Below are 10,687 nucleotides of genomic sequence, written 5' to 3' on the forward strand. Positions count from 1 at the left end.
CCTGAAGCTGAGGCTCCAAGACTTTGGCCACCTCATGAGAAGAGAAGACTCCCTGGAAAAGACCCTGATGTTGGGAAAGATGGAGGGCACAAGGAGAAGGGGACGACAGAGGACGAGATGGTGGGACAGTGTTCTCGAAGCTACCAGCATGAGTTTGACCAAACTGCAGGAGGCAGTGGAAGACAGGAGTGCCTGGTGTGCTCTGGTCCAGGGGGTCACGAAGAGGCGGAGATGACTGAACAACAACAACAAAATTATTAATAATTTATTACAATTATATCCCAGGAAGGAAAGTGTGTATAGTTCTCCCCGTTCCATTTTCTCCTAACAACATCCCTGTGAGGTAGGCCAGGCTGAGAGACAGAGACTGGCCCAAGGTCTCCCCGTAAGAGCTTCATGGCTGAGGACTTCAGCCCGGGTCTCCCAGGTCCTAGTCTGACACTCTAACCATTACACCACACTGTCTCCCAACCCTCTTTCAGCTCCTGCCTGACTTCTCTGGGTATGGCCCTTTGAGCATTTTGGCCACCCTTTTCTGAACCTTTTCCAGCTCCTTTTTGAGGTGAGGCAGCCAGAACTGTATGCTTAGCCACATCCAGCCTCCTATGGCTCAGGTCTGGTGGTTAGAGGGTAAGAATAGAACCCACTTCAGGTGTTTGCCCCTGTGAGAAAGACAAAGGGGAAACACCCCCTTTTTATAGGATCCTTGTCCCATTGGGAGTTTCTCCCAAGAGCCTCTATAAAGCAAATTAACTTTTCTTTGGAAACAAAAATGGTGTGGTCTAATTGACTCAAAAGGCGCCTCCCGATCAATTAACAAATGTTTAAAAATGTGTTAAAATGGCTTAATCAATTAGCTGATCAAAGTTTGCAGCCCTCCTGCTCAGGGAGAGGGGTCTGAGGCGAAGTTCCTGTGCCAGAATCAATCTCAAGGAGGAGTCTGGGTGGGCCTTGAATCCTGGGCTCAAGGGGCCAGTTTCTCCTCTCAGATAAGCCATAAACCCAACCCCAAATAATAATAATAATAAATAATAATAATAATAATATATTTTAATTCTTTATACCCTGCCCATCTGGCTGGGTTTCCCCAGCTTTCTTTTTAAAATTTAAAAACAAGTTTCTAGCCCTTGTGGAACCTGCGATGTGAGGCGAAATCTGCAAGCCCTGTTCCCCTCATTTGTTCTGCGAGAAAACTGCCGCCTTCCTGCGTGTCTAGCCAATGAATAAAGCCACAGCCATGGCTGGCATTTAAGAAAGCAGATCTTTCTTAACAGCAACACAAAGAGAAAGTAGGTGAGAGTGACACACCCATCATCTGCAGAATAAATGTTCATTCCAAACCTTTTATTTAGGCCATCTCCTGCGGGGAGACGGCGATGGCTGCCCTACAGAAAATGACTTGGATTTCCAGGATTTTAGTGTCGCTATGTCAGAAATGCAAGGGACGAGCCAAGATGGATTTGTGATCTTTCTCACTCAAAATTTGTGGCAGACAAAGGTCATTTCCCCCTGAATGTGAGATTTAAAAACCAGTTTCAATGCAGATAAACACTGTCATTATTATACCCATTTTTCAGGGGGCATGACTGTGTCCAGAGAAACTTACACCAGCCCTGCAGAGGAACCAAGTGGTGTTACACCCATTTTGCTGGAGAGAGGGAGAAATTTGAGAGTACTGTGTAAATGAATACCTCAAAAGTCAAGGTTCGAGGACAGAAATCTGGCTGAGTCTGGAATTACCTTGTGAAGTGAAAGGATAAGAAAGAGAGATTTATATCTAGATGCTAGGATAGAGATGATAAGGAAAACAGGAAGACACAATGAGAGGTAAAGGAGGTGTCGTGGGATTGGTGGAAGTCAATGTTTGTTTTTCTTTTTAGTGTTTATATTATTAACTTGTAAGATATGGATTTGTTTTTTTGTATGTTGGCTTTTGTGTATTGTTATCTTTTGATATTTTTTGTGTTGTTGTTGTTGTGTGGAAAATACTAATAAAATTTAATAAAGAAAAAAAAGAGAGAGTACTGTGTGATAACCTAGAAGCCCAGTGTTGCGGAGAAGTCCGTTTTATTTTATATTTAGGAAGCATATGTGTGTTGTGAGGCTGACTTTAGTGTAGCAGGAATATAATTCCATTAATCAGGGTGATGGGAGGCGGGAGAAAGTCTGAAGGTGTCGGCAACGGGTGAGCAGACGGGATGTTTGGGTGCAGATGGGAATCAGCAGAGGAGAACGGGCAAAATATAAATTTCTTAGGGGCCAGGTTGCTTCATGGTCATCAGGTCTCCCAAACGGCTGCCTTGTTTCCAGGTGCGAGGCTGGGCGCGCACACTCTTGGTTTGGGAAACAGTGCTAACATGATGTGACCCACAATCCACATCTACCTTGAATCGGTCAAATGAACATAAGAAGGGCCTGCAGGATCAGGCCAGTGGCCCATCTAGTCCAGTATCCTGTTCTCATCGGAGCTAATGCCCGTGGGGAACCCGCAAACAGGATCTGAACATGAGAGCCCTCTTCCCATCCTGGCTAGTAGCCATCAATAGCCATTGCCTCCTCCATGAATCTGTCTCATTTTCTTTTAAAGCCATCCATGTTGGTGGCCACCCCTGCCTCCTGTGGCAGTGAGTTCCACAGTTTAACTCTATGTCCTGTCGCTACTTATGAAATAATAATATTAATAATAATAATAAATTTTATTTATAAAAATTATTTATAAATTTTATTTATTTATAGCCACAGCCGGGCTCAGGGTGGCTAACACCAATAAAATCACAGTAAAAAACATGATGGGGGGGGGGAACCAATTTAAAATACAGTGGTACCTCGGGTTACATATGCTTCAGGTTACATACGCTTCAGGTAACCCAGAAATAGTGCTTCAGGTTAAGAACTTTGCTTCAGGATGAGAACAGAAATTGTGCTCCAGTAGCGCAGCAGCAGCAGGAGGCCCCATTAGCTAAAGTGGTGCTTCAGGTTAAGAATAGTTTCAGGTTAAGAACATACCTCTGGAACGAATTAAGTACTTAACCTGAAGTACCACTGTACAGGTTAAAATACAATTTAAAATGCAGCCTCATTTTAAAAGTAGCCAATAGATCCAGACCATAAGGGGAGGGAAACAGAAGGGTCAGACTGAGTCCAAACCAAAGGCCAGACGGAACAGCTCTGTCTTGCAGGCCCTGCGGAAAGATGTCAAGTCCCGCAGGGCCCTGGTCTCTTGTGACAGAGCGTTCCACCAAGTCAGGGCCAGTACTGAAAAGGCCCTGGCCCGAGTTGAGACCAATCTAACCACCTTGCGACCTGGGACCTCCAAAATGTTATTATTTGTAGACCTTAAGGTCCTCCGCGGGGCATACCAGGAGAGGCGGTCCCATAGGTACTGTGTTTGGATGTGTTTCCCCCCAACCAAACTGAGAAAAGCCATAGTTTTAAGCTGGCAATGTGTACCCAGCCATAGTTATGATATTTGGAATATTTACTTTGCCCTGGGGTAGGGGGGAAACATGCAGTGGCTGAACAGCTGGCTGGGGGGGAACATGATACGAGCACAACATTGCAGTGGATTGAAAGAGCATCAAGGTAATTTGTGCAACAGAGAGCCCTAAAACTCTTGCAAAGTGTGGCTTTGCTTTGCTGAGGCATCTGAACTCAGCACTGAGACTCACTGGATGCTCTCCCAACGGCAGCAGGTGCTGGGCACCAGAAGACCTTCCCCAAGGTGGACTCCCCATTTGAAATCCCCTCCATGGGAAGGCTCACTTCAGCCCTTCACTGTCCATCATTTAGCCGTGAGGCTAAGTCTGTCTGACTCACCTCTAGGTTTAGTTAACATCCCAGGCATTTATTGTTTGCTAGCTGTGGTGCCAGGTTTAATAAAACAGTCCTGGGGTTTTATTTCTTACCTGGCTTTCGGATGTTGCTGCTGCTTGATTTGAACCTTATCCCAGCTTTTCTCCCGAAGGAGTCCGAAGGGATGTCGTGTTTCCTCCTGAAGGAGTCCCAAATGTCATAAATAGCCCAACATTAAATTCCAAAAATGCGAAACGATTTTCAGTATGTCTACAACAGTTTCAGGAACGCGGGTGACGCTGTGGGTTAAACCATAGAACCTAGGACTTGCTGATCAGAAGGTTGGCGGTTCGAATCCCCACGACGGGGTGAGCTCCCGTTGCTCAGTCCCTGCTCCTGCCAACCTAGCAGTTCGAAAGCATGTCAAAGTGCAAGTAGATAAATAGGTACCGCTCCGGCGGGAAGGTAAAAGGCATTTCCGTACGCTGCTGTGGTTCACCAGAAGTGGCTTAGTCATGCTGGCCACACGACCCGGAAGCTGTACACCGGCTCCCTTGGCCAGTAAAGTGAGATGAGCGCCACAACCCCAGAGTCGGCCACGACTGGACCTAATGGTCAGGGATCCCTTTACCTTTATAACAGTTTCAAACATACAGTGGTACCTCGGGTTACATACGCTTCAGGTTACATACGCTTCAGGTTACAGACTCCGCTAACCAAAAATAGTACCTCGGGTTAAGAACTTTGCTTCAGGATGAGAACAGAAATCGTGCTCCGGTGGCGCGGCAGCAGCAGGAGGCCCCATTAGCTAAAGTGGTGCTTCAGGTTAAGAACAGTTTCAGGTTAAGTACAGACCTCCGGAATGAATTAAGTACTTAACCCGAGGTACCACTGTACTTATTTTAAAGACTGCTTGTTATATGCCTCCTTATAGTCCAAGGGCAAGGTATTTAAATAGACAGAGGTATTTAAACCACAGGGCTCGTCCTTTGCCCCATTAGAGGGCTGGGCTTGGCTGACCCAAACAGCTGTGCCTTAATTTCCTCCCACAGGGCCCTTCTGCTCCTTCCAGAGAGAGGGACAGACCTGTGGCCAAGAGGGCTTGCTTTGCAGGGCGAAGGTCCCAGTTCCAATCATACCTCTCCCCCACCACTGCAACATAGACTGCTAGGATTGTAGACTTGGAAGGGTTCCCCAAAGGTCCTGTAGTCCAACCCCTTGCGATGCAGAGGAATCACAGCTAAGGAACTCCTGACATACAGGCATCCAAACTGTGTTTAAAAACCTTCAGTGAAGGAGAGTCCACTACCTTCCAAGGCAAAATAATATAATTGTGGAGTTGGAAGGGCCCTCCAGGGCTATCTAGTCCAACCCCTTGCAATGCAGAAATCACAGCGAAAGAATTCCTGACAGATGGCCACCCACTTTCTGTTTAAAAACCTCCAGTGAAGGAGAGTCCACACCCTAGCCTTTTTGCAACATGTTTTGAGCTTTTTGTATTTTATCTGTCTTGTGTAACTTTTTGTAAGCCACGTTGAGTCCCGTTTTGGGGGAAAAGGTGGGATAAAAATAAAAAAAATAAAAATACTCCGATTCAGAAAGATCTCCTCCCCAAGATTGGTTTGAATCCATGGGCTCCGGCCCTACCCTCGCCAATGGATTCAATGCTCCAAATTCAAAAGGCCTGGGCGCTAGCTGGGGATGTTTCCCCGCGCGAGACATCGCAGAGCAGAAACTGCGGGGCTCAGAGGCTCGGCCTGTGGGAAGCGCCTTCCTGCCGCGCTCCTTCGCAGGAGGCAAAGAGGCCGGGCGACGCGAGCACTTCGGGTGAGTTTGTGCGTAATGGCATTTGCTGGCGCGGCTCCCATCCCATGCATCCTCTCGGGCCGAATGCAGACGACTGCAGGCTCCTCGGGGCAGAGACTCGCTCGCCCGGGTGCACAGCGCCGTATTTACCGTGGTAGCCGGGCAAGCCAACAACAAAGCGCCGACGGGCGGAGTTGCATGCGCGCTTTCTCCATCTCCACTGCGCAAAGGCGCTTCCGTTCTCCTTCCCCCGGGCGCCCTTGCGCTTTCAGAGCCAGAAGTTGGCAACTGTCCCCGGACTCCCTGAGCCACCCGAGGCGCGCCTCCCTCCCCCCCCCCCACCTTCCCCGGGGCGCTTGTCCCCCCAAGACGGACCCCGGGGCTGCTTTTCCTCGGCGCGGCCGCAAGAGGGAGCTTCCCCCTCTCCCCCCTCCCCTTTCCCTCCCCCCTCCTCCTCCTTGGCTTCCAGCTGTTCCCGCCAGAGACTGACAGCTGGGCCCGGGGGTTGCTATAGGGATAGGCAAATTGCCCCGCCAGCCCCGGCTCGTTATAGGCGGGGAGGTGGCTGCCCCCGCCTCGGCGGGCGGGGCCTGGCGCCGCTCCCTATAAAAGGAAGAATGCTCCATTCAGCACTTCAGTTACTCGCCAACGGGGGGGAGGCGGCCGAGGGGGCGGCAGCAGGAGCAGGAGCAGCAGCAGCGCTCGGGACCCTCGCGCGCCCTGCAAAGCGGGCAGGAGGAGGGGACGCGCGCCTCGTGCAATTCCAGGACGCCCCCCACTTGCGGGGGGGGGCAGAAAAAGTGCCGGGAGGGGGGCGCTGGCCGCCTGGCAAAGCCGCCTCTCTGCTGCTGCTCCTCCTCTTGCCGCTGCTTTGCTGCTGGGACCCCGGAGCGTCGGCGGAGAAGGAGCCGAGCAGAGGCAGGGAAGCGCGCCCGGCGTTGCAGCTGAGCGCCGCGGCCAGGCTGGAGGGGGGCTGCCCGGAGCCCGCAGGACGACCACCGCCCTCCCTGCACCGCCTCCTCCCCGCGGCGCGCCCCCCTCCTGGCCCCATGGACTTTCTGGAGTGAGGGCAACTTTCCCCGACGACGCCTCCTTCGCCCTCGCCAGCGAAAGCCGCTTCTTCTTCCATTTTCTCTTTCTCTCTCTCGCCACCTACCCCGCTCCAGTCTTTCCCTCTCTCCCTCCTTCCTCGCAAACTCTCCTCCACTGAGATCGGACGCAGCAACTTTTCCTGCTTCTCTCCGGCTGCCGTCGGAAGGGGGCCTCAGCGGAGACCGGGCGGCGGGCGTCGTCGAGGCGGCCTCGGGGCGCGGAGCTCTCCGCGCGGAGCTCGGGGGCCGGGGCAGGCGGCGGCGGCCTGGGCGGCCCTCTATGCGGTGAGATGGCGTCGGAGCTGGCCATGAGCGCGGCGGACTTGCCCACCAGCCCGCTGGCCATCGAGTACGTCAACGACTTCGACCTGATGAAGTTCGAGGTGAAGAAGGAGCCGGCCGAGGCGGAGCGCTTCTGCCACCGCCTGCCGCCGCCGGGCTCGCTCTCCTCGACGCCCATCAGCACGCCCTGCTCCTCCGTGCCGTCGTCGCCCAGCTTCTGCGCGCCCAGCCCCGGAGGGCAGCCGCCGACGGGCCTCGCCCACCCGGGAGGCGGCGGCGGGGGCGGCGGAGGCAACCCCGGAGGGGCGTCGGGCAAGGCCCAGCTGGAAGATCTCTACTGGATGTCCAACTACCAGCACCACCTGAACCCCGAGGCGCTGAACCTGACGCCCGAGGACGCCGTCGAGGCGCTCATCGGACATCACCACCATCACCACCACCACCAGGGCGGCTACGAGGGCTTCCGGGGGGGCCAGCCGTTCCCCGGAGAGGAGTTGGCCCCGTCGGGCCACCACCACCCTCACCACCACCACCCGGGGCACCACCACCACCACCCGGGGGCCGGGCACCACCCTCATCACCACCACCTGCGCCTGGAAGACCGCTTCTCCGACGACCAGCTGGTGTCCATGTCGGTGCGCGAGCTGAACCGGCAGCTGCGCGGCTTCAGCAAGGAGGAGGTGATCCGCCTCAAGCAGAAGCGGCGGACCCTCAAGAACCGCGGCTACGCGCAGTCGTGCCGCTACAAGCGCGTCCAGCAGCGGCACATCTTGGAGAACGAGAAGTGCCAGCTGCAGGGCCAGGTGGAGCAGCTCAAGCAAGAGGTCTCCCGCCTCGCCAAGGAGCGGGACCTCTACAAAGAGAAGTACGAGAAGCTGGCCGGGCGCACCTTCGCCGCCGCCGCCGCCAGGGACCCGTCGCCCGCCCAGGGGGGACCCGCGCCGGGCAAGCCGCCCTCCGCCGACTTCTTCATGTGAAGGCGCGACGGCGCGGACGGGACTGGGGGAGCCTCCGTCCCACCAACCCTCGAGAACAAGGAAGAAAGCGGTGGGGTGGGGGGCGTGTGAACCCCTGTGGATTGGCCTCCTCTCCCGCGCCCTCCTCGCTCGCCTCCGGAGAGAAGTTGTAAATACCCGAAGGGGCGCACCGCCTCGCGGTTTCTTTCTTGGGGGACCCAGGTCGCAACCCCCCACCCCGGGACAGAGGGGAAACCAGACCTGAAGTGGAGGTGGGGTGGGGTGGAAAGACCCTCTCCCCACCAAGTCCGCCCGCTCCACCTTCCTTGCACTGACTGCGTTCATACCTTTTTTCTATGTACGAAAGCCGACTTGAATTCTTCTTTCTCTTTCCTCGCGCCCTCCCGACTTCGTACTGACTGGCTCTCCTTCCTCCTCTATTCCCCTCTTCCCACTTTTCCTGCCCTCCCGCACCTCTTGACGCCTCGTCTTTCCTCCGCTGTTAGTCCCTGGCGTGTTCGCCCCGTCGGCTGGCAAAGGAGGCGCGCGGACTTGTACATTTCCTCGCGGGGACGGACGGACGCTCCGGGGGACAGGCACCTTTTTTTTTGGCAAAGAGGAGGAAGGACAACTTTTCTGTCTCCCCCACCTCAACGTAAACCAAACGAAAGCGCCGGAGCAGGCAAGCCCCCCCCCCTCCAAATATCCCTCGACGTGAAGAAAGCAGCAATAGGATTCTGGCGACCAAGGACAGCGCCGTTGGAGAGGAGTCCCTAACTTCCTTCCTCCTTTCCTTCCTTCCTTCCTTCCTTCCTTCCTTCCTTCCTTGGAGAGCCGAGGGGGCCCTCGTCCTTCCGCGGCGCCCGACCGGCTCTCTCCCGGCTCTCCTCCGCCTCCTCGAGACCTCCTTCTCTCCGCATTCCTGCATGCCGGACATGTATGGGATTTCAGTAAAATCTCTCCCCCAAACCCGCCCCGTCCCTTACGAGAACAGATGAGGGGAAAGCATGAACCAGTTGTTCTCGCCGCCCCTCCCCAAACTTTGTATTTTACGTCCAGAATTTTCCCCCTTCTCCCCCTCCTTTTCGGTGCATCTTAAACAGAATCTGATAGTCTTAAAAAAAAAAAAAGTGATATTTTCCGCCTCCCTTCTCTCCTGATGGAACAGTGATGCTCAAATAACGCTGGACCTTTTTTCCCCTTGCCAGGAGGACCGCCACAATCTGGGTTGAGTTTACTTGCCTTTTTAATTCCCCTCCTTTTTTTCTTAATTATTATTTTTGTCTGTGTGCGTTTTTTATTTAAAAAGAAACCAAACCAACGGGGAACTGAGCCAGACTTAACTTATTTAAGGTGTCCACTTGTACATATTAGTAGGTCTTTAGTTCCTTTCTCTTCCTCCTCCTCCTCCTCCTCTCCCACTGCCCACTCTTATCTTCTTGACCCTTTACTTTGCTTGGTGACTTTAAAAGGAAAAAAAGAAAGAAAACTTTAAAAAAACAAACACGAGTCTTAATGAAAGTTTGTATGTAATAGCATGCAAATAATATAAGAATTAATTTAACGATGTTGACAAAGCCGAATGCACTATATACAGTAATCAATTGGATTAAATAATGCTGTTTGTTTTATAGAGATTTAAAATTATCTATGCTGTTTAAAACAATATTGGGGGAAAGAAAAGTAAACACTCTTAAAGACAATTTGAAAGGCAATAGAGTTAATATATGAACTGCAATCTGTTGGCTGCTATATAATAATATTACTAATACTATGCACCAGAATTATTTATTAAATTCCAAGGAAACGAAATAACAGTTTGAACCTTGATTTATAAAATGCACACTTTATTTATTGCTAATAATGATGATAATAATAATAATACAAACAAACAAAAAAATGCAATTGTGCTTTTGGGTGAAGGCTTAACTGATTCACAGCTGGGCTATTTTTTTTAAGATAAAAGTTGTTTGTTTAAAAAGAGGACTCTTAGGAATAAGTATCTTTAAAGCATATGGGTATTTCTCAAAACCCGGCACAATTTGTGAAATTTTGGAACCTGGTGCATTTTTAGGTGCAAGGCATTTTAAATGAAATTTCAATTTCTGTGGTTTTTAAAACACTGTTGCATCCAGATACAACCAATTTCATCTCCAGAGCTTCGATACGGTTCTTAATTTTGTCCCCACATCCTGCTCTTGAGCCATGCAGGCTGTTGCAACCTCAAACCAACTGAATATTTATATATATAGATATATTTTTGTTTGTTTGTCATGAATTGTTTCTTCTTTGTGTTTCAGGCATCAGTGCAAAAAGCCTCCTTCTAGCTTTCATTTGCTACGAAACAAAAATAAATCTCTTTAGACATATTTCTCCGTCTTGCTGCATTTTCTAGTCTTGTCCCCCCCTCCCCATTCTTTGAACACATTTTGCACATTCTGGGAGCTGTGTCTTGGGTTTATTGGATGTAGGAAACGAAATGGCCATTGCCTCTCACGTTTTCTTCCTCGCATTTTCTTTGCAAGAAAATCAGAAGTGTGTTCGGAGACCGAGTGAGCAAGAGAGAGGGGGGATGTGTGGGGATTGTGCACGTCTAGCCTGTGATCTTCAGGAATTTGAAAAATTACATTAAATTTACCTAAATTCAAAGACCTCCCGCCCAGAACTGTTCTGTTAGCACACTGTCAAATTAAATTAATCTCTCTTTATTAATAAGAAGGCTGGAAAAGATTGCTGAATGAGGCCAATGGCTCGTCCAGC

At 51.3% G+C, this 10,687-nt stretch overlaps 1 protein-coding gene across 1 annotated transcript; it reads left to right on the forward strand.

The window, feature by feature from the left end:
* The first annotated feature begins 6,253 nt into the window (after positions 1-6,253).
* MAFA (MAF bZIP transcription factor A) lies at positions 6,254-10,296 on the forward strand. The gene has a single exon (XM_081205045.1). The coding sequence runs from the start codon at positions 6,980-6,982 to the stop codon at positions 7,946-7,948; it is 969 nt and encodes a 322-aa protein (XP_081061171.1). The 5' UTR covers positions 6,254-6,979; the 3' UTR covers positions 7,949-10,296.
* The last annotated feature ends 391 nt before the right edge of the window (positions 10,297-10,687 follow it).

This window comes from Podarcis bocagei (assembly GCF_964188305.1).
Source record: "Podarcis bocagei genome assembly, chromosome: 8".
NCBI classification, from domain to species: Eukaryota; Metazoa; Chordata; class Lepidosauria; order Squamata; family Lacertidae; genus Podarcis; species Podarcis bocagei.

Excerpts from the sequence above, each read along its gene's own strand:
- MAFA (XM_081205045.1), top strand. The coding sequence starts at position 6,980 with ATGGCGTCGGAGCTGGCCATGAGCGCGGCGGACTTGCCCACCAGCCCG.